Below are 24,651 nucleotides of genomic sequence, written 5' to 3'. Positions count from 1 at the left end.
GTGTGCACATGAGTGTGGATTGCATGGGAGCCAGAGAGGCTGGGGAGTGAAGTTACAGGAAGCTGTAATCTGCCCAACATGGGTGCCAGCAAGGAACCAAACTCAAGTCCTCTGCAAGAGCAGTAGTCACTGCTAACTTTTAAGCCATCTCTCTAGCCCCCATAGATGATTGGGTATGGTAGCACATACTTGTATTCTGTGTGTGTGAGTGCTACAGCATGTGTGTGGAGGTCAGAGGACACTTGGAGGAGTCAGTTCTTTGACTGACCTCAGGCTCTAAGGCTTGGTGGAAAAGTACCTTTACCAACTGAGCCATCTCCTAGCACAGCTGTAGTCTCAGCATGTGGCAAAGGCAGGAGGACCATTAAGGTCATAAGCTCAAGGCCAGCTAGCCTGGGCTACATGAGACCCCCACCTACACAGTGCTGCCTAGTTACATAAAATGATGTGCCAATCTTAAATTTACAGACAATATTCTCACACTGGCCAGGAATCTCTAGATTCAGGTTCGGCCTGGGCCCTGGCTTTAACACCTCTCATCATTGTGGGTCAGAATTCTCTTTGCAACTCCACTTTTCAAGACTAATACTGTCTTTCATAGCTTAGATGTCTACATTTCTCCCAGTTGACTGCTTTTTAAAGTTCATCTTTGGAAGCAGGATCTTGCTGTCACCCAGGCTAGCCCATATGTATCACCAGGTGTGGCTAGATGTTCGCTTCTCAAAACCACAGTGCCCCTATCTGAAGTTACCCATCCTACCCATGCTGCTTCACTAGACAAAGGAAGATGCGTACACAGCTGAACCCCAGAGAGCTTGCTGAGAAACTCAAGTGTCACTGGGTGCCTTGGCTGGCATTTGAATAGTTGCAGGGCAAGAAGTTCAGCATCCTACGAACGATGGGCTGTACTAACAAGGACTTTCAACTTCCCAGTCTCAGTGACCCTCTTACCATATAAGGCTGTTTGACTTACCTTTGTGTATGCATGGTTGTGCTCACTGGGGCTGATGTACATGCGCTTGTGTGAACGACTGTGCCTCTACAGGTATGTAAAGGCCACAGGTTGACATTCAGGGCCTTCTTCTGTTTCTTTTCACCTCGTTTTTTGAGATCATTTTATTCCATAACCCTGGTTGGGCTGTTATTAACCATGTAGCCCAGGTTAACCTTTAGTGGAAGACAACAGCCTTATATGCAAACACAATTCGGAGGCTTTTAGCTTGAAATTAATTTTAATGCTAATCTATCTCAGTTGCCTGCATGCTGGGCATACAGGTGAGTACCACCATACCTGGCTTTGGGCTTACTTATTACAAAGCTTTCCAACCCGTCTAGCCTCAACGTGGCAGATGGCCTGAAGGACAGATGTGAAGCTCTCAACTTCTCTCAGAGGAGTCTGCTTCCCCAGTGATGCTTAAAAACAAAAGCCAGGTTGTACCACTGCCACCTTGGCTGGACTGAAGAAAAAGGCTGGATGACCTCCAGCTGGTGCTCCAAGACAGTAAGAGGCGCCTCTCCGATGGCAGCCACAAGAGACACTCACCTGTCAGGGAAAGGCTGGGTACAATTTAAAACAATGAAGTGAGGAAGTGATGGGAAGGAAGCAGCCTTGATCCAGTTTGATGTGTCCGGAGGAGCCTGTGCAAGGGGATTCAGGGCCACTGCAGACCTCTCAGGGCAGATCAGATGCTCATGTATTGACACAGGCTCAGAATGAGGTCAGTGAGCAGCAACATGTCAAGCTGAGAACAATGAGTCTAGCTGGTGCTTCCTGTGGGTCCAAGGGAGCTGCTGGTCCTGTGCTAAGTTTATTAATTTTTCTGAAAATGTACTGTGGCTAGCCTAGTTTTCCTTAATGCTTAATAAAGGGGAAAACTGTTTACATTGCACTCTTGGGCTTGACACTGAGCGGCTGAAGTTAGCAAGATCCTTCACTTTCAAAGATCACACAAACCAGCAGCCTGGGAGGAAAACAATTCCTTTAGAAGCATGCCATTCTCAAGTGCAAGTGACGGCAACTGAACACTATGTGAAATAAAGCAAAATGAGGGTAAGAAGGGATCAGAGCTGAGGTGGGGAGAGCCCATACTGCATACTTGGGTTCTGGGGCTTGTTGTATAATGGGCTCAGGATAAATAGGGAAGGTGCTGCAATTCCTGTGCACTTCTTAAAGTCCAGATGTTTCTATATATAAACCCTGCCTGTTTAGCACTCCCCCTGAGGGACATCAGAAGCTCAAGCAAAGGGCCAGCATTTCTGTAACCTCCTGCTTCTACTCTATATGTCTCATTCCCATTTCTTGCTTAAGTGAGACCTATACTTTTCCATCAAAGGACTTGTCACCAAGGTTTTTTTTCTTTCCAGTTTTCACTGGCTGGCAAGGCACTTTGTGGTTACTTTAATAGGCTCAGCCTTCTGACTTTCAGTTGAAACTGCCCTGCATGTATGCATGCAATTGATAATAGGCAATCTGTTAGAAGACAGGCTCTAAGTCTCAGGGTGAGGCTACAAGCAAAGGTTCCTGTCTTCCTATGGTATCCTGTGTGCTGGGAACCATCCCAGTGTTACATATTATAGCTCCTAGCTTTCTTGAGACTGAAGTGATTATCACCTTTGGTTAGAAACCAAAGCTTAGGCCAGTGAGTTTATTCAGCAGCTAAGCAATGAAGGGAAAGCTTGAACTCACAACCATGGTGCTATACTTCTTCCTCCCTTGCCAGAGCTGTTCAGGGTGATCAAAGTGAGTGAATTTCCTCATTTGGGAAGTAGCTGGTAGCCTCCTACTCACCACAGTGCAACACAGAGTTCATGTCTAAGAACTATCATTTCTTTTCTTGCCTTCTCTTTTGCAGTACAATGTCCAGAAGTGAAGGTTGTTAGTAAATGTTAGCAGTGAAGCCCTGTTGTCTAGCAGGAAGCTAGATCAAACTTTATGATTTATTTCTTTTTATGTGCATATTGACATTTTGTCTGAATGCATGTGAGGGTGTCAGATCCCCTGGGACTGGAGTTACAGACAGTTATGAGCTGCCTTATGAGTGCTGGGAATTGAACCCAGGTCCTTTGGAAGAGCAGCCTGTGCTCAACTGCTGAGCCATCTTTCCAACCCATATTTACTTTATTCTACGAATTTTGCCTGTATGCATGTCTGTGGAGTGTGTGCACAGAGACCAGAAGAGGGCATCGGCTCCTTTGGAATTGGAGTTACAGACAGTTGTGAGCCACCATGTATGTGCTGAGAACTAAGCCTGAGTTCCCTGGAGGAGCAGCCAGCGCTCTTAACTACTGAGCCATCTGTCCAGCCCCAAATCCTGGCTTTTTGATCATGGATGTATTACTGACTCCTTCTAAGGCAACTCTCTTGTCTACAGACAGGCCTAATGTCACCCCTCTGTAGGAGTGCTGTGAGGTAACTGAAGGCTGGTTTCCCCACTTCTTCCCCTGGCCAGGAAACTCTTTCTTCCTTTTTGCCTACAGCTCTTGTAGTTTGGTAACTACATGACCTCATGTTATCAGTTCTGGCCTGCTTCCCTCTAGCCATCACATACCAGCCAGAGTGACTGACTACCTCTTCTCAGCTGGGAGCAGAGATCCTACAGAGAGGATTACCTTCAGCATACCTTCAGCAATGCACAGCCCTCCAAGCTACTTCATTCTAACAGAGTGGTTCAGGCTGGCCTCAAACTCACTTTATAGCTCAGGCTGGCTTCAAATTCCTAGTGATACTATTACCTCAGACCCCAAGGGCAGGGATTACAGGCATGACCCATGACACCCAGTTAACATGTTATTTCTTATGTGTCATTATTATTTGGTCAACTAAATAATTTTACAGGCTGTAGGAATGAGGAGGGAAGTTTGCCACAGTGCCACAAGGTCAGAAAGCCCATGATTATAAGTTTGTAAAACCCCATTATAAGTATGACTATGGGCTGCACAGGAACAATTGTAAAGGTTAGAGAACCGTCAATTTCCTTCCCTTGATATCCTTCAGTATACAGTTATCTTTTGGTTTACAAAGGGCATGTTGTGAAGAAAATCTGATGAGGATGTTGACTTAAGCAGTGTGCCCACACCATTCCTGCTTGGTGCCCTCACTCAACTTGCTGTGCCTTTGATGGACTCAGCTCAGGAGCTTGGATCAGCTCTCTTTGGCAGAAAGAACTATACCAAGTTGGAAGAGGGCAGTTTTATCTTAACAAAGCCCAGGGCCACAGGGTGTAGGATTAGGTGAGCAGCTCTTCCTATAGCAGCTGTCTTTTGTACTGTCAGGGCTGAGGCAGCAAGCGGAACTGCTTCCCCTACAGCGCCCTCTTGTGGCAGATCTGTGCTGTACAGACAAGTGCAGGTTAGAATGAGTCATCTTGCATAGTCCTGGTAGAGGCTCAAGTGCCTAAGGGAAAGTAGGAAGCCAAAATCAGTATCAGAAGCAGTTTCTGTCCATATACTGACCACCATGACAGGCAGTGGCACACGGCTTAACGAGGCTTTTCAAAGAGATATTCCAGATCTGGGGCACGCAGTCTCTGTTCTTTGTTTTTGTTTTTGGTGAACTCTCTCAGCAGTTCCATGACTTCATTTTCAAATATTTCTGGGGCTGGTTTTGCTTCTGCAACAGAAGGCAGAAAGAATTGTACCATGTCAATGCTCATGTGAAAGACTTGGAGCTATGAAGCTGCCTGTAGAGACCCAGCACTTACAGGCTAAAGCAGGATGATTACTGCAAGTTCAAGATCAAGCTGGGTCACAGAGTGAGCTCCAGGCTAGCTCGGGCTAGAGTAAAACCCTATCTCCAGAAACAAAAACAGAAGCCAAGAGATGGCTCATGGTACAAGTGCTTGCTGCTCTTCAAGTGGACCAGACTTCAACTTCCCAAACATCCATATCAGGCTGCTTACCATTACCTGTGACTCCAACTCCAAGAGATCCCATGGCCTCTTCTGGCCAACCATAGGCACCCACACATCAATAAAAATAAAAAGTAAAATTTAAGGGCCAGCTCAAAGGCTCAATAAGTAGACACTTGACACCAACCTGAGTTCAATCCCCGGATCCCACATGGTAGAAGGAAAGAACCAAATCCCACAAGTTATCCTGACCTCTTACATACACACACACACACCATAAAAATAATTTTTAAAGAAAAAGTACATTTCTTTTTAAAATCTAAAAGCAAACAACAACAAAGAGCAAGTTGAAACTCTGGCAAGAGCCAAGAACCACAGATGAATAAATGGACCATGGGTCATCACCATTCTTCCTCCAAATACTCTAGGCTATACAAGGGTTGGTAAACTGTGTTGGCCTATATTTGTAAATAGTTTTGTTAATACAGCTTCTTTCATATGCTTGCGTATGGTCCAGGCTACTTTGTATTACAATGGTAGACCTGAGGGATGACAACAAAGCTCATACAGCCTCATGACTAAAATATTTAGTGATAGTTAAGGAACAAATCTGATGACCCTTCATTTGTGCAATTTTGGCTATACTGTTTTGCTTTGCATTTGGCCTCAGTTGTCTTCTGGGCACAGAGTTATTTCCCCCTTACCTTTGGTTTCAACATCCACAGTATCACTTACCTTGGTTCTTCTACAGTTTGACAATATAAAGTACAAAATTGTGAGAGCCAGCAGTTATGACTCCATTTCATCTTGATGTAAGATCAGAGAGTTCAAACTTATTTTTGTTCATCAAGGCCAATAACAGAATGTTTGGTCAAAGGCATGACTACTAAATGTTTTGCTCCTCAAGACCAAATAACAGGATGTTTGACTAAAGGTGTGGTTACTACATGGTTTGAGAATTAACGGGATGATTACATTTGATTGTTCCTCGTATCATGGTTAGGAAGTCTTATGTCCGCCCCTTTTGCTTTGGGTATAAAGGGCTGTGAGAAATAAATGTGGGGCTGCTGCAGTGATCACTGAGAGCCCTCCCGCCTCTCTTCTGTCTTTTGTCTCTTTCTTTTTGTCTCACTCCCCTTTTCACACACATGCAGCAGGTCAACAGGTCCCAACACAAAATCCCAGAAATAATTTGTGAGTTTTAACCTGTATGCTATTCTTTTTTTTTTTTTTAAAAAGGGGGGACTAGGCCAGGCAGTGATGCATGCCTTTTTTTTTTTTTTTTGAAAGATTTTATTTATCTATTATGTATACAGTCTTCTGCCTGCATGCCAGCAGAGGACACCAGATCTCATTCAAGGTGGTTGTGAGCCACCATGTGGTTGCTGGGAATTGAACTCAGGACCTCTGGAAGAAGAGTCAGTGCTCTTAATGGCTGAGCCATCCCTCCAGCCTCTGTATGCTATTCTTAATAGGCTGACAAAATCTTATACTATCCTGCTCTGTCCACCTTGTGTATGAATTATCCTTTGCCCTATATATCCACACTGTATACGCTACCCATGCATTAGTCACTTAGACACCTTAGTTTTGAGAATATAAATAAATGTTGCACTATTGCAGGCTTATGTTCAAGTGACCACATTCTTTGTTTTTTGTTTGTTTGTTTTTGAGACAGGGTCTCTATCTTTCCTGGAACCCACTATGTAGACTCGGCTAGTCTTGCACTCAGAGATCCACCTGCCTCTGCCTCCTGAGTACTGGGATTAAAGGCATGAACCACTATGTCTAGCTATGAAACCATATTTTTAAATTTAGTAACAGACCCAAAGCACAAGAGTAGTGATACAAAGAGGGCACTGGGGCATAGAAATGGACAGACAGGTTAATTCTGGTACTGTGTGACAGGTAACACTGCAGGGTATATGGGGTAAGCATGGGCTATACAGGGCTTAAGATCATCCAGTTTTAGGAATCCTCTGAGGATTTTATAATGAATTCTCTACAAATAAAGGGAGACTATAGTAGTGTTTCCACTTTTATTCTTTTTGTTTTGTGGTGCTGGAGACTGAACCCAGGTGGGGCCTCATATATGCTTTGTAAGTGTTTTTGCCATTGAACTCCATTTCCAGCCCTCCTATTCTTAATATTTATTTTTTGTGTATGAGTATTTTGCCTGCAGGTATATATGTGAACTATATGCATGACTAGTGCCTGCAAAGGCCAAAAGAAGGCATCAGATCTCCAGGATTTGGAATTATAGCCATTTGTGAGTACTCATGTGAACGCTTTAACCAAACCTGGGTTTTCTGCAAGAATAGCAAGTGCTCTTAATTGTGAAGCCATCTCCCCACCCCATTTTATTTTAAAATGTGCATGCATGTGTGCACATGCGTGTGTGGGGGTAAGGCACAGGTATGCTACCTTATGGCCATGGAGGTCGATTCTCTCCTCCTACCTTGTTTCTATGCTGGATATTCCAGGCTGGCTGGCCTACCAGCCTCCAGAGGATTTGCTGTAAGAGTGCTGGCATTACAGATATGTACCACTTGGATGTGGTGGTGTGAGCCTGTAATTCTAGCATAAAAACATGTGGATTTCTAATGAGTTCAGGGCCAGCGTGGTCTACACAGTAAATGCCAGGCCAGCCATAGATATATAATAAACAAGTAATATCAAAACAATAAAAAGCATGTTCTACTTTGTGAGCTTTTTACATGAGTTTCAGGGATCCAATCCATGTCCTAGGCTTGTGAGGTAACCATTTTTACCTGCTAAACCATGCAGGAGAAATAGCCCTGGCTTGTTATAAGTTTTGTGTGACAGTCAAAATAAAATCCAGGAGTTTTAGGCCTCCCTTTAGAGCACAGAGAGTTGGAATGGATACCACATGCACTTTTAACATTAAGAAAAAGCCTGACAACAAATAGGACTTTTCTTAACATTGTCAGGGCTGAGGTCACAGTGCAGCAAAGTATAAGGATTAAGTAAGAGAAACCCATCAAACAGGTAATTGTACATGAACACTTGCTGGGCTGTGAGAGGAGGAGCCACTGGGTGTAATACAAACAGGGAGGAATTCATCAGCTAGGCACGGTTGTTGTAGAATGGGTGTGGGTTCATGTGGGTCTGAGGAAGAAGACACAGGATGAATCCAGGCTTTCTAGCTACAGGCAGACTCAGCCTCTCAGTGTGGACTGAGACACTCTCCCTTAGTCCAGGGCTTTTCTTTTGTTATCCAATTTACACCTTTAACAAATTCATTTCCATATCCCAAAACATCTTATCTGAGTCTCTCAAAGGAACAATGCCAAATGCAAATTCTTGATTAAGGTTTGTTTGCTGGATTTTTCACAACCAAGTTTTGCATAGGCTTTGCACCTTTGGTGAACACTCAGGCAGGATTTACATATTTCAAACAGAAGGTGCTCAAGACAAAGGGCAGATTAAGGCTAGGCCCAACATTCCAAAATCAAACCGGCTGCAGCTCTGTAGGAGTTCTCCTTACACTTGGTGGCACAAGCCTTTAATCCCAGCACTCAGGAGGCAGAAGCAGGCTGATCTCTATGAGTTAGAGGATAGTCTGTTCCAGTGAGTTCCAGGCTATCCAAACAAAATTAAAAAAAAAAAAAAATCAGCTACATATTCCCAAAGCCTAGTGTGGGTTAGCCTAAATGTCTGGGCCCACACACCCAAGTGGAGCTGGTACTCTCACTCACAGGCTCTTCCTTGAAAGCCTACACCAGACATGCCCTGATGGAGTCTGGCCTCAGAGTGGGAAGCCAGAAGGAGAGCACAGTCCATGTGGCCAAAGAACATGAAGCTCTTGGAAGGAACACAGGTAAGTCTGTAACTGAGAGTGGGTAATTCAATCTTGTCTCTCTCATATGGGCTGGAAGAAGAGTCAACGGAGAAAAAGAAGAAAGAAGAAAGACACACAGACATGTAGGCCTGAGGGTGGGACAGTATCACTGATCAATCCTACCTCTAATCCTACCCCAGCCACAGGAGTTGCCTGAGACCAAGGCTGGACACGGAAAAGAGAGATGGTTATCCCTGGCACCCCTCAACTAGCAAGGCTAAGTGGAAGGCACAGGAATCTAGCAGTGAAGAAGGCCAGAGCATGCAGAAAGAATCCCTCTGAGGCCCAGAAATACAGGAAGGCTGAAGGCTAGGAATGACATAGAAACACTGATAACATTATTTAGAAACAATTTCTGCCCTGAGCACACCATTATATGGGGCTGCTGAGGTCCTGAACATGAACAAAGCAAAATCATAATCTAGACTGAGCTTAACAGCCAGGCTCATGAACTTGATTCCCTACACTAACAGCCTAGATGATGCATGGCTCCTCAACACATAGACACTACGTATCTTGATCTCCAATGTCTAACTAAGGTACCTAACATGGGTTAGACATGGGTATGTTGGCACATACCTATAATCCTACTACTGGCAAAACTGAGACAGAAGAATCAAGAATTTAAAACCGAAGCCAGGTGAGGTGGAGCTTGCCTTTAATCCCAGTACTGGAAGCAGAGGTGAGCAGATCTCTGTGAGTTCCAAGACAGCCAGGACTACACAGTGAGACCCTGTCTCAAAAGGCAAAAACAAAAAGGATTTGAAGCCAGCCTATGATGGCAATGAGAATCCATCTCAAAAAGCTAACACAGGGCTCAGGAAATGGCCCAGTGAGTAAAGCACTTGGCATCGAAGTATGAGAGCCCGTGTTAAAATGTCCAGGACTCATATAAAGCCAAGCATGAAAGCGCACATATGTAATCCCAATACTCCTCTTCCTGGAAGTACCTAGCAAACTAAACAAGGCTGTTTGCCATGATTGAATTCCATTCCTGAAACCCATGTCAAGGTAAAAGAGAACTACCTTTACACTCTGACCTCCACATGTATACTGTAACACATGCACACACACAATCTCTCTCAAACAAGAATGTGATGCAGGGGCTGGAGAGATGGCTCAGAGATCCTAATTTGATTCCAGTCCCTAGGTCAGGTGGCTCACAACCACTTGTACTCCTGCTCCAGAGACCCAATGCCTTTAGCCTCCACTGACACACCTGCACTCTCATGGGGCATACAGACACACATACATACACATGATGAAAAATAAAATAAATTCAGAAGAGGGAAACTACAAGAAAGCAAGCAATAGGAACAGACTCAGGGATAACTTGTGTCAGGACTCCCAGTAAGAATTTAAAATAGGGGCTGGAGAGATGGCTCAGAGGTTAAGAGCACTGGCTGCTCTCCCAGAGGTCTTGAGTTCAATTTCCAGCAACCACATGATGGCTCACAGCCATCTGAAATAAGATCTGGTGCCCTCTTCTGGCCTGCAGGGATACATGCAGGTAGAACACTATATACATAATATATAAATCTTTAAAGAAAAAAAAAGAAAGAAAGCAAAAAGAATTTAAAGTAATTGTGATTAACATCAAAAGCTCCAGTGGAAAAGGCAGGCAAAGTATAAGAATAGATGAGGAATTCCAGCAGGGAGAAAGTCTAAATGTCATGTGGAAATGCTAAAAATAAAATCACAGCAGCAGCAATGAAAAATGACTTCAAGAGACTCATCGTGACATCTGACACAATTAAGAAAGAATCAGTGAAAAAGAGGCCATGAGATGCTGCCAAATACAAAGGACCCAAACTGATTCACAAAGAGACGCACATAGAACAGATGCCAAGAACTGTGGACACAAGTTGTTCAAGGTGCAATCAGAATTGCAAAAGGAAGAGAACATGAAGGAGACTGAAGAATCTTCCAATAATAATCAAAGACATAAAAACCCAGATTCAACGTGTCAGAGAACTCCAAACACAGTAAATATCCAACACACACACACACACACACACACACACACACACACACACACACACACACACCCCTACCTACCTAAACACAGGATGGGAAATGTTCCTCCAAGGACGATGTCCCTTGTGTGTCCCTGCTTGGTGCTATTGGGAGGTAGTGGAAACCTTGGGGGTCCTAGGAAGTCTTCCAGTCATTGGGGATCACTCTCAAAGGAAATAACAAGATCCAGTCCCTCCCTTCCCTACCTTCCAACACACCTGACACATGCTTCCTGACCACCAAATGAATACAGTTTACCAGGCACTTGCTGCTGACGTGTGCTGCCTCACCTACATACTGCAGGTCTTCCAGCACTGGGGTCCATCACCCAGGGACTGAACGCCATAAAACTGTGAGCCAAACAAACCTTTTCCAGCTACTCAGGAGGCAGAAGCATGAGGTTTACTGGAGGCTCGGGAGTTTGGGGCCAGCCTGGGCAGCACGAAAAGAGCTCATCTCTTAAAGAATAATTTAAAAATATCTTTTTATTTTATGTGTGTGAGTGCTATGCCTCTGTGTATATGTATGTGTATGTGTACCATATGTGTGCCTGGTACCCACAGAGGCCAGAAGTGGGTGCCAGAACCCCTGGAACTAGAGTCACATACTGACAGCCTGGCAAAAGAAGTAAGTCTTCATAAAGTGCTGTATAGACGAATACAAGGTGTAGTCAGAGACAGGTTAATAATCTTAATAATCGGTAGTTTATTAGGGGAAAATACTCACACAAGGGAATCAGTGACCAGGTTTGCACTTGAGCAGGACAGACCCAGAAAATGCTTCCAGGGGGGAAAGAGCCTCCTGCTCGCCTCCCTGCTTCTTAAACCCCTGTTATGTAACTGTGGCCACGCCCAAGTGGGCATGGTCAGCAGTACCTGTAATCAGGGTCGCTCCCTGCAGTGCTGAAAAGCAAACAAATCTGTGAGCCTTCAGTTTCACACCCAAGGCAGGGAATTCAAAGCAGCCAATTTGTACTACAAGTAATAAAAAAAGGATGTTCAGCAGAGGGATTGTGGCGGGATAGGAACAGAGATTTATATAAAGAAACAACCATCTCCAGAAATGGCCAAAATTAATGAGAGCAGAACATGTATTTTGAATTATTTTCCTTTCTTGCCCAAAGTAAAACAGGAGAAATGTGTTCCAGGCTTAGAATGAAGGTCAAAGTAAAAAGAATGACCACAGCACAAAAGCTTTGGGCAGCAGGGTGAGAGGTGCAGAGGCACACTCTGCTATACAGGCCATACATTATACATGCAGCTCACAGGTCTCAAAATCAGACTATGACTAATTAAAGCTGTACACTGTGAACCCAGGAGCAATTGTTAAAAACCTAGAAGGACATAAATAATCCAATAGTGGCGACAACCACCCCCAAAACAAATAAAAGATAAAGAACAGATGGAAGAAACAACGAACAACCAAAGATGGTAGCATTTAATTCAAACACATTGAGAATTTAGTAAATATGAAAGGTCTAAACCCACTAGTGAAAGGCAGAGACCATCAGATTGGATAAAAAAGAAAGACTTCTGTCTACAGAAAAACTGGATTTAGATATAAAGACAGAGAGAGTCTGTGATTTTAGAATACAATTACTCCAGCTGGTATGGAAGGGTAGTCAGATAACTGGGAAGTATGAGGAATGGTTACCACTGCTCAGGCAGAGGGCTTTGGAACGAGGCCCTCAAAAAGGCAAAGGAAACTGAATGCTGGCAGGTCAATAGGGAACTCAGCCCTCCAAAGTAAGGAAACAAATTCTCAGGAGAAAAAAAAATGTCAATGAGCTTAGAATTAGATTCTTCCCCAGAGTCTCCAGGTGAAACACAGCCTCACTGATTTTAGAGTGTGAGATCTGGGCGGGGCTTTTGACCCACAGAACTATGATCCAAGAAATATATGTGGCTTCAAGTTTAGTAAACTTGTGGTAACTGTTTACAAAGCAAGAGGGAAAAACTTCAAACAGGGAGTTACTCACTAGGCAAAAACTAAACAAAAGAAATATGAAAGCCCAGCAAGCTGGCTTAGTTGATCAAGGCGCTTGCCACCAAATCCTAGGACCTTAGTTCAATCCCTGGAACCTACAAGTGGAAGCAGCGAATCAACTCCTACAAGTTGTCCTCTGACCTCCACATGTACACTGTGGTATCAGCTGCTCCTCCTCCATACACATACAAATAAATGCTTAAAAAAAAAAAAAAAAAAAAAAGCTAGAGTGTCTATACTAACAGACACCTCAATGCAAGTAAAAGTATCAGCAACTGACAGAACAGGCACTCAGAAAATGAAAACCACGGAGAACACATCATCAGCCTCCCTGTCCTAGTTGTCATTTATAGAATGCTCTGTCCACAAGAACAAAATACACACATTCGAGTGTATATGGAATATTTACCAAAGTACTTGTATTTCAGGCCCGAAAGCAAATGTCAACAAATTTTGGCAAATTCCCAAATACCTGAAACTTAAACATACTTTGGAATAATTCATGGGCTGAATGATCATGAAAGAAATTTGGTTGGGGGTCAGCACAACATGAGGAACTGTATTAAAGGGTCACAGCATTAAGAAGTTTGAGAAGCACTGGCTTAAGGGACTGAATGTTTATGGTGGAAAAGAAGATCTCTGATAAGCTTAGCTTCTACTTCAAACAAACTGGGAAATGCCAATCACACTTAAGACAAGAAGAACACGAGCAACAACAGAAACCAATGGACTGAAAACTGGAACCAACAGAAAATACCAATGATATAAAAAGACAAGCCCCGTGAAGGAAAAAAATGAAATCAATGGCAACTTTGGCAATATTGACCAAAACAAAGGGGAGGGGAGATAAAATACAAATTACCAATAACAGATATAAAAGATACCTATTTTCAAGTGTGTCAAGTGGGGAGGGTGAGGTCTTACTACGTAGATCTGGCTATCGAGGGACTCGCTATGTAGACCAGGCTGGCCTCAAACTCACAGAGATCTACCTGCTTCTGCCTCCCAAGTGCTGTGATTAGAGGTGTGTGCCACCACGCCTGGCTTATTATTTATTCTTAGTAATTGTGTGTGGTACTATTCTATTTACGATCTAACAAATAAAGCTTGCCTGAAGATCAGAGTGCAAAGTTTGTCACACTAATTAGCCAGAGGCCAGGCTGTGGTGGCACAGTAGCAAATTTTATCACATATTTATGGAAGAAGTAACACCAATTCTGCATATATTCTCCAGAAAATGGAAAAGGGCACTTCACAACCTATCTGATCAAAACCAGATGACAACTTATGAAATATTATACACCAATATTCATGGAGAGGAAAGATCTTGCACTATTAATAAATCAAGACTATCCAGTGTTAATTTGGGGATATAAGGCTGGTACAGGATTTGAAAGTCAAATAACTTATATTAATAAACTTGGGTGGGAGAGTCACTTCACCAAAGAAAAGAAATGAAGGTACCTGAGGTGTTTTGAAAGAAGACAGCCTCCAAAGAGAGTGGCACTATTAGGAGGTGTGGCCTTGTGGAGCAGGTGTGGTCTTGTTGGAGGACGTATGTCACTGTGGAGGTGGGCTTTGAGGTCTCACATATGCTCAAGACATGCCCACTGAGACAGACCACTTCCTGTTGCCTGCAAGATGTAGGACTCTTTTCCAGCACCAATCTACCTACACATCGCCATGTCCCATCATGATGATAATGGACTGAACCTCTAATTGGAGTTAAGACCTGCTCAAAGAGAAGGAAACCATGCTGGGTACTAGAAGGTACTAGAAACCTAGCCAATTACCCAGGGGTAGTGAAATCAGATCTTGGAGGAGAACCTTTAAGTGCCACTTCAATAAACTAGCATAATCCTAACTATATTCTAAATATCTGTCCTTATGCCCACAGAAACAGTTGTTCTCACCCTCCACCAAGTAAATTTTTCTTTGCAACAGACAGAAACCATAACAGAAAACAACTGATCAAAATGAAGTTGTGGAGCCCAGTGCCAACTACAACACAATGCCTGCACCTAAAATTCAGGGATCATTGTGGAAGAAGGGGCAGAAAGACTGCAAGAGCCATTGCTATTAGATTATGTCTCCTAGCAATGTCAAAAGCTATACCCATGAAATGTCACCAACATGGCTGCCATGTTGACAATACCAAGTATGGTAGTTTGAATGCAAGGGCCCTATAAGCTCATAGGGAGTGGCACTATTAGGAGGTGTGGCTTTGTTGGAGTGGGTGTGGCACTGTTGAAGAAAATGTGTCACTGTGGTGGTAGACTTTGAAGTATCCTATGCTCAGGATACTGCCCAGTATCCCAGTTGACTTCCTGCTGCTTGCTGCTTCTCTAGCACCGTGTCTGCGTGCACAATGCCATGCTCCCCACCATGATGATAATGGACTAAACCTCTGAAACTTAAGTGAGGCATCCTAATTAATTTTCTTCATTTCTAAGAATTGCCATGGTCATGGTGTGTCTTCACAGAAATAAAAACCCTAACACAGAAGTTGGTACCAAAAATGGGGTACTGCTATGACAGACCTGACCATGTTCTTGTTTGGGAATATCTGGGCTTTGGTACTTTGGGTTAGGAAAGCAGTGGAATGAATGCTTTAAGTGCTACTTAATAGGTCATACTAGTAACAGCATGGAAGACGGTGATGCTGAATGTGATTTGATAAACTGTGGGGTTCAAGAGGTTTCAGAGGAGAAGAATGTTAGTATGTGGCCTGGAGACTGGTCTTGTGATACTTTGGTGAAGAAAGTGGCTGCTTTTTTCCCTTGTCTGAAGAGTCTGTCTGAGGCTAAAGTGAAGAGTTTGAATTAATTCTGTTGGCAGAGGAAATCTCAGAACAGCCTGGTGTAGACTGTTGTGTGGTTATTAGTGTTAACTCTGATAAAGATTTATGATGAAAAGGAGCAAGCTGAGCAAGGGAAAATATTTGAGGAGAAAAGGAGCACCAGAAAGTGGAATAGAGCTAAATTCTGTGTTCAAGGAGATAAATGGATTAAGAAATGGAATAAAGGGAGTGAGTGGTGACCTCAGGGTAAGATCCTACCCAGCTAAGTTTCCAACTTGTGAAAGGAATTAAAAACAAGTTTAGAGTTGGGTGTGATGAGGCACATACTGGAAAGGCGGAGGCTGTCAGATCTCTGAGTTTGAGGCCAGTCTGGTCTACAGAGCAACACAGCCCAAGAGAAAGAAGTGTGTTGCAGTCAACAAAGTTGAATAGAGTTGGAAATCTGAAGAGTGTTTTGACATCGGACATGGAGATACAGAGTTTGGAGTTGCCCAGCTGGTTTTCGGTCTTGCTTTGGTTCAGTATTTCTTCACTATGATCCCTTCCCTATGTTTTGGAATGGTAATATATATTCTGTGCCATTATATGTTAGAAGTATGTGATCTGTTTTTTTTATTTTGATTTTATAGGGAATTACAGTTATAAGACTGCATAAATTTCAGAAGAGACTTTGAACTTTTAAACACTATTGAGCCTGTGATATACTATAGAGACTTTTGAAGTTGAACTAAATGTATTTTGTGTTATGATATTGTTACAAGCTTATAGGGGTCAGGGAGTGGAATGTGGTAATTTGAATGTAATTACCACTCATAGGGAGGGGCACTATTAGGAGGTGTGGCTTTGTTGGAATGGGTATGGCCTTGTTGGAAGAAATGCATCACTTAGGAGCAGGCTTTGAGGTTTCCTATGCTCAGGATACCACCCAGTGTCTCAGCTGACTTCCTGTTGCCTGTAAGACATACAATTCTCAGCTACTTCCCCAGCACCATGTCTGCCTGCATGCCATTATGTTCCCTTCCATGGCGATAATGGACTGAACCTGTGAAACTGTAAGTCAGTCACCCCAACTAAATGTTGTCATTTATAAGAGTTGTTGTGGTCATGGTGTCTCTTCACAGCAATAGAAACCATAAGATGCCAAGTGTTCCTTCATAATTTGTCCTTGGCAATCACCGGTATCTATTGTCTCTGTTCTGCCTTTCTCAGAATATCATAAAAATGTAAGCACACAGGAGGTACTCCTGAATTTTAGCATAAGCAGTGGAAACTATGACCAGCTGCCTATTTTTGTAATGACTCACATGCAAAGAATGACTTTTATTTTTTGTTTTGAGATAGGGTCTCATTATGTAGCCTTGGCTGGCCTCAAACTCAGAGATCAACTGCCTCTGCCTCCCAATTTTTAAAAATTTGAGGGGGAAAACTCAAAAGGATAATACTTCATGATTGGAAAGTATATGAAGTTCAAATCCAATGTCCATAAGTAACATTCTATTGAGACACAGGCACACTCATTTGTAGACCTACTACCTGTGGTTGATCACATGCTACAGACACAGTTATAGAGTTATGTGAGACTATATGGCTTGCAGTACCTAAAATATTTACTGTCTGGCCCGTATGGATAAAGTGTGGTATAAAGGTAAACACAGTCACAATCCAATGATTCTTCTGGGTATTTATCCAAGAAAACCTGAAATCTACTTTCACAAAATATGTGCACAAATGTTTATGGTGGCTTTGGTCATAATTGCCTACAACTGAAAACACTGAAATCCCTCTACTGGTCAATAAATAAACTGTAGTATAATCCTCACAATGGAATATTACTCAACAAACAAAAGAAATTTGTTATGTTAAGCCAGCATCAAAATTGTTCTACACAGAACCAGATAGTAAATATTTAAGATTTGCTGGATTTTCAAATAAGCAAAGTATCTACTTTGTCTTTAATTGTAATCGTGTAAGAATGAGGGGGCTGGAGAGATGGCTCAGAGGTTAAGAGCACCGACTGCTCTTCCAGAGGTCCTGAGTTCAATTCCCAGCAACCACATGGTGGCTCACAACCATCCGTTATGAGATCTGGTGCCCTCTTCTGATGTGCAGATATACATGGAAGCAGAATGTTGTATACATAATAAATAAATAAAAATCTTAAAAAAAAAAATAAGAATGAACATGAGTGTACATGCCCATAAAAGGCAGAGGCTTTTGATCCCCTGGAGCTGGAGTTACAGGAAGTTATGAGCAGGCAGTCTGTTAATATATAGCATAAGATGGCCATTACACTAACATGAAACTGTTTAATCATAGAAAACTCAGAAAGTTCAGAAAGCATTACCCTGAGAAAGCCAATTCTCATTATGCCTGTGGCCTGCAATTCAAAAAAGCTTGATTTATTGTAGCCTCTATTCCTACTTGCTTAAACCTTCCCTTTTCCAAGCCCTCACTGACCCCCCAGGACTAAGGTGGGCTTGGACAAGAGCCCTCCATCTTTACATTAAGCTGACTTTTAGAATAAAAAGTCATCATTCTGACAAGGGATGGTGGCACATGTCTGTATTCCCAACACTCTGTAAACTCAGCCCTAAGAAGGCTGGGATGGAAGGATCATGAATTCAAAGACAATCTGGGCCACACAGTGAGTCACTGTATGTCTCAAAACAAAGCAAGTGTCTGGCCATTAATCCCAACACTGACGGGGCAGAAGCAGGCAGATCTCTGTGAATTCAAGGCCAGCTCGGTCTAGATAGAAAGTTCCAGGCCAGCCTGGGCTACACAGCAAGATCCTTTCTCAAACGACAAAACCACCCAAAAATATTGCCGCCTTTATCTCTCAACTAAACTGGCTTGTCCTGTAGGAAGTAGCCCAGCACATTTCACCCTGTTCTCAACCTATTCTTCAGCCTTCCCTCTGACCCTAAGAGTTTCACATGCTTTACTACATTCCCTTTTCACCTAAGTCAGACTATATTCCATCTGTCTCACAAAAAAAAAAAAAAAAAAACTAGACAGAGGGCAGGAAAAGCACTTGCCACAAAGCCTGATGACTTTACTTCAATCCCTGAAACCCACGGGGTGAAAGGAGAAAATTAAGTTGTCCTCTGATCTCAATACATGTGCACATGTATGCACACTCACACATGCACACAAAATAAATAAATGTCAAAAAAAATTTTAAAGAAACTGATTAAGCAAATTTTGCACACTCTGGAACAATGTGAACAGTGTTTAGGTTTGGTGTCTACCATATAAATAAAAATGATGAAAACAGGGCCTGACTTAGAGGCGCATGCCTTTAATCCCAGCACTCAGGGGGCAGAGGCAGGCAGATCTCTGTGAGTTCAAAGCTAGCCTGGTCTACATAGAGAGTTCTAGTACACTCAGGACTACACAGAAAGATTCTATCTCAAAAAAGAAAAAAGATTGCTAAGATACTATTTCAGACACAAATAGGCTTGTTATCCTATCATCACAAAATGCAGCTTATCATATGGAATACCTGTGGCCCAGTAGTAAATATCCCAGTCATTGCTAGGCTCATTAATCAGGCGATCGTAGAGGTTCAGCTGCTTCTCTGTCATGCTGTGCAGATATTCTTTAGCAAAGAGGCTAAAAATTAAAAGGAAAATGAAGTTGACAAGACTGCCTTGTCAAAGAGAAGTAACACCCAGAGCCTTCTTCCCCACTACCTTAGGAGAAGGCAGTTCTCCAGCATCCCCCTCTTTCTGCTCTCATAGAGTAGGCGTGCTCTTTTGGTTTCTATAGATTCATCAGTTCTCTCCTGCCATGGAGGCAAGGGGATTTCAATCATGTCTTTTTGAGAATCTGTTGGGCTGTCACCTCTGTAGAATCGTCTGAAAGATGTCACACTGAACAAAGGAGACAGCAGGCTGTGCTTTGACAGTACCTGAAACAAACAAACCACAAACGTCTTTATAAGACAATGATTACTATCACTGCTATTTATTCAACACATAAGCAGCATTAGATCTCACTCAGTCCTTCTGCTGATTCTGGTCCCTTTATAGTAAAGGAAATGGAAACCAATGAATCTAAGGTTTAGAGGGGATAGTCACTGAAATAGAACCACAAACACATGTTCATAAATTGAGTAACACCTCATTCTACAAGACAGAATGAGTATTCCAGATGTAATGTTAACCAATTTTTCCAGAAATTACCCCAGCAGAAACATGTCTCCTTTTGCATTCCTTTAAAACTATACAATATAGTTGTGTTCCAGTTACTCACCTATTAAACCCGGAGGATACCTAGATCTCCTAAAAACTCCAAACCTAAGAAGGGCATAAACTCTAAGATATAATGAGAAGGGCTGGATGATACCTCAATAAGTAAAGCACTGGCTATGCAAGCATGAGGACCTGAGTGCATAACTACATAAGAGTCAAGCATGGCCAGGAATGACACCCTCATCTGTAACCCCAGCACAGGTGGATCCTAGAGGCTCACTGGTCAGGGAGTCTAGGCAAAATAGAGAGATCCTGTTTCAGGAAATAAAGTGAAAATACAGGAGATCCCTAAAGTTGACTTCTGGTCACTTCTGGTCACACAAGGATAGGCAAGCACTCCCCTCCCCTGCCTCTCTCACATACAAACAAACATATATCACACACATACACAATTTTTAATAAGAAGACCCACATCCTCCTTGCCACCAAACCCTTCCAGTGGAGATACTGACTCAACAATTCACAGATCTATTTCCTCTGTGAGAAGTTGGGAAAACAGGATCTTGCTCACCAGATGAGTACAAAACCAGCTGCCTACAGGAAGGCTGTGGACTGCACATGCCACAATCCTGCTTTCCCCAACCCCTCCCCTCCCCACCCCATCCCACTCCCACCCCACAACTATCACCCAAGCACAAGATGATGGGGAGAATATTCCGGCACCAGGCTTCTACCTGGGAGGGAAAGGTAAGACTCCTAGAAGGTCATCCAAACAAGTGCTATAGGAAAGGTCACCTGGGTGAAAGCTGTAGCAAACAAAAGTGATGGTTAGCATCAGCATCATTCATTTGCCATGGTCCCCATTCCTGCCTTACTGCAAAATGAAAAGAAAAAATCCATAACTCCCAGTTTTCCCTGGGGAAATAGAGTTGGGGTGTCCATCTAATGCTCTAGCATCTCAGGGGCTGCCTATGGGGGCTGGTTTTTGTCTCTCTTGCCTCAGAGCAACATCAGGACCCAACCCATTTCAGATACTTAAGGACCACGAGGACCAAGAGAGCTGAGAGGCTTACTTTTGTACAGAGGAAACCTCACACAGCAGACAAAAATCTAATATCGTTTGGGAGCCTCTTTCCCAGGGCTCAGGGAATAGTGCATGGTTAATGTTCTGGAGCATGGGGTTGGCATTGCCTAAGGGACAGGTTGGTTTCTATTTGAACAACTTGTAACACTAATACAGCCAGCATACTCTAGAAGTCCTGCAGCACAGAGAATAAGAGAGCAGAGTAACTAGCTAGGGCATGGTGCCTGTAATCCCAGCACTTGAGAGGCTAGAGCAGGGCTACTATGAAGCTGAAGGGCTACAGTACCAAACAAAACAAGGAGGCAAAGGAGGAGGAAGGGGACTCTGAACAACTTACAGTGGTTACAATGAAACTATAGCATCACAGACACTAGGGAAAGCTACTGATTATGAATGATAGAGGAAGGTAAAGGTGCTTGAGGACCTGAGCTCTATCCCCAGAACACATAAACAGAGAAGAAACACACACAGACACAGACAGACAGACAGACAGACAGACAGACACACACACACACACACACACACACACACCATCTTTAAAGAAAAAAAGAAAAGAAAGAATGACTGAAACTTCCAAAATTTGGAAAAAGAAATGGCCATTCAGATTTGAGATGCTCAAGAGACCTCAGTATCATGAACCTGAGGAAGTCCACACCAAGGCATCAATTGCCCAGCAAGTCAGAAATGTACATGTAAAAAGAAGGACCATGTGAAGGCACAATGGAAAAGTGGCTATCTGAAAGCCATGGAGTAAGACCATGAGAGAAAATAACTATGATACCATCTTCATCCCAGTCTCCAGAACTTTGAAAACAGAAATTTAGGCTGGAGAGATGGCTCAGAGGTTAAGAGTATTGACTGCTCTTCCAGAGGTCCTGAGTTCAATTCCCAGCAACCACATGGTGACTCACAACCATCTATAATGAGATCTAATGCGATCTTCTGGTGTGCAGACAGAACACTGTATATATAATAAATCTTAAAAAAAAAAAAAGAAAAGAGAAGAAAACAGAAATTTCTGTTGTAAGGCAGCTCCTGTAAATGAATACAGCAAGCATGCTGTGAAAGCTCAGTTTCCTAAGCCACAGCCTAAGCATTCTGAACCAGCATCTCTGGGAAAAGGCACTTGAAAATGCATTTAGGGGCTGGAGAGATGGCTCAGCGGTCAAGAGCACTGGATGCTCTTCCAGAGGTGCTGAATTTAATTCCCAACAACCACTCACAACCAACTATAGTGGGATCTGATGCCCTCTTCTGGCATAAAGCTGTACATCCATATAGAGTACTCACATGTTTTTTTAAAAAAGAAAATGCATTCAAAATCTTTATGTTTGTAAACATGGGTGTATGTGTAGACATCAGAGAAACAGCTCAGGTGTCAGTCCACCTTGTTTTGAGACAGTTTCTTTGTTTTCTCTACTGTGTGTGCCAGTCCAGCTGGCCTGTGAGCTTCCAGAGATTTTCTTGTCTCTACCTCCCATCTCATCAAAGAGGCACACCAGGCTGGCCTTGAACTTGCTAAAGAACCAAGGATGATGACCTTAGATTTCTCATCCTCCTACCAGCAACTTCAGAGTGCTAAAATTATACGCACATGCCACTACACTCTGTTATATGTGACACTAGAGATCAAGCCCAGGGCTTCCATGAATGATGACAGGTATTGTGTAGCAATTTCCTACAGGATAAAACCTTCAATTTTGGAGGGAAACTCATTAAGACACAGGATGCTGTTGTTGTTGTTGTTGTTGTTATTCATTATGTTGCCCTAGCTGGCCTGGAACTTGACAACTAGATCAGGCTAGTCTTGAACTCAAAAGACCCTCCAGCCTCTGCCTTATGCTACCACACCCAGCCAAGACACAGAATGTGCTAAAGGAAGGGAATATATCCCATCCTACAGAGATGCTTCTTAAGCTCAGGAAATAAACAACTCAAAGTCGTCAGGAAGACTCTAGTATTAACCAGATATACAAGGTCACTCCCTCCCCACATATAACTTCAGCTCCAGGGGATCCAACACCCTCTTCAGTTTCAAAGGACAGCTATACTCACAAGTGTGTGTGAGTACACACACACACACACACACACACACACACACACACACACACACTCTCTCTCTCTCTTAAAAAAATCTTCGTTCTGTTTTTGGGCGGTGGTAGGGGAGGAGGGGAGGGAGTGGGAACTGGGATTGACATGTAAAACAATCTTGTTTCTAATTCAAATAAATAAATAAATAAGACCAATAAAAAATCTTCAAAACAAAAAAATACACTCTATGGCATCCATACCCTGAACACAATGAGTAAAAATTATCAATTTAAAATACCACAAGGAAAATTCCTGTAAAGAGACTCAAAAGAAATGAGATTGCTGGGGCTAGAGACAGCTCAGAAGTTAAGAGCATTTACTGTTCTTAAATAGGACTGGGGTTCAGTTCTCAACACCCACAGCAGGTGGCTCATACCCACCTGTAACTCCAATTCCAGAAAATCCAATACCCTCTTCTGGCCTTCATGGGCACCAATACACATACACATTAAACTCATGAAAGCACATGCACATATGCACACATTTTTTAAATCTTAAAACAAAAAGAAGAAAATGAGATTCCCTAACATGCCAAGGTCCTGGGTTGGGGCGTAAAACAAAAAACAAAACAACGAACATTATAAAGTATTAAGAAGAGTTAGCAGGAAGGTATTAACAATCATAACTAAATGTAGACCTATTATTAGAGAACTCAAATATATGAAACAGACACTGAGAACTGAAGGGAGGGGGAAGTAAAAGCAACAGATTTCAATGCCACACTTGCAATATACAGGACTGGGTTGGGGGTTTCAATACTAGACAACTACAACACTAAGCTAAGTTTGTCTAAGTGAGATACACAAACATTCCACACAACGGACCATACATTCCTCTCAAATGCATGAACGAACATTCTCAAGAGCTCACAAGTTATGTCACATAAATCGTAACAACGACCTTTCAACAACACAGAAATAAAACCGGAAACCAACAGCATATCAAAACTGGAAAATTCACAAACATGCAGATATTTAAAACCACAGTTGAACAACCAAAATGTTACAGTAATGAAGAACGATTTTTGTTTTTTTAATCTCGAGGCAGATTAAAGCCTACCATACCAAAAAAAAAAAAAAAAAAAAGTGAAGAGAGAGGGACCAAAATAGTACCAAGATGCAAGTTTATAGCGGCAAATGGCTACGCAAAATAAATAAATAAACTAAGTGTGTTGGTTCAAACCTATAATTCCAGTACTTGAGAGGATGAGGCAGGAGAATTGTAAATTTGAGGCCAGCCTGGACAGCACATTAAGACCAGTTAAAGGGGGGAGAAGGCACTGAAGACTTTAAGTATAGGAGCTAGAAGTGGGCTTTTGGAGGCGGTTCGGTAACTGTGCCTGGGGACTTAAGGAAGATCTGAGTTGTCTCGCACGATGACTGACCACTTAGCCACATATTACCAAGTATTCTCACTCGAGCACACCATGGGCTCAGCAAAGAATGAGGTGTCCAGAGCCTGTACGCGCCTCGCCTTGAGGGGCTCTTTCCCTGGGCTGGGGGGTAACTGAACAGTCTCCACGACACCGAGGAGGACGGAAGTGTCCTAGCTGCTGCCCGCCCCGAACCCGACATCTTCGGCTCTCTCACCCGCGCCAGCGTCGGGATCAAGGTGACCACCGCCATGTCGCCCTACGGCACCGGAAGCTGGCAACCGGGCCACTTCCGGGAACTCCCGGAGGTCTATCTGCGGACTTCACGAGTGGAGGTGGCCCTCTCTCTCCAGCGGAGCTGGACCTCAAGCCGGAAGGCGCGTCCCAGCGTATGGCG

At 43.0% G+C, this 24,651-nt stretch overlaps 1 protein-coding gene across 1 annotated transcript; it reads right to left on the bottom strand.

Moving 5' to 3' along the window:
* Nucleotides 1–1,213: 1,213 nt before the first annotated feature.
* On the bottom strand, nucleotides 1,214–24,640 carry Sdhaf2 (succinate dehydrogenase complex assembly factor 2). The gene is made up of 4 exons (XM_027406711.1): nucleotides 24,472–24,640; nucleotides 19,207–19,424; nucleotides 19,017–19,126; nucleotides 1,214–4,609 (listed from the first exon to the last, which is right to left on the bottom strand). The coding sequence occupies exons 1-4, from the start codon at nucleotides 24,505–24,507 to the stop codon at nucleotides 4,479–4,481; spliced, it is 495 nt and encodes a 164-aa protein (XP_027262512.1). The 5' UTR covers nucleotides 24,508–24,640; the 3' UTR covers nucleotides 1,214–4,478.
* Nucleotides 24,641–24,651: the final 11 nt, after the last annotated feature.

Source organism: Cricetulus griseus, chromosome 3 (assembly GCF_003668045.3).
Source record: "Cricetulus griseus strain 17A/GY chromosome 3, alternate assembly CriGri-PICRH-1.0, whole genome shotgun sequence".
Lineage (NCBI taxonomy): Eukaryota > Metazoa > Chordata > Mammalia > Rodentia > Cricetidae > Cricetulus > Cricetulus griseus.
The sequence above is the reverse complement of the archived record's forward strand: the minus strand, read 5'-3'. Positions and strand labels throughout refer to the sequence as shown.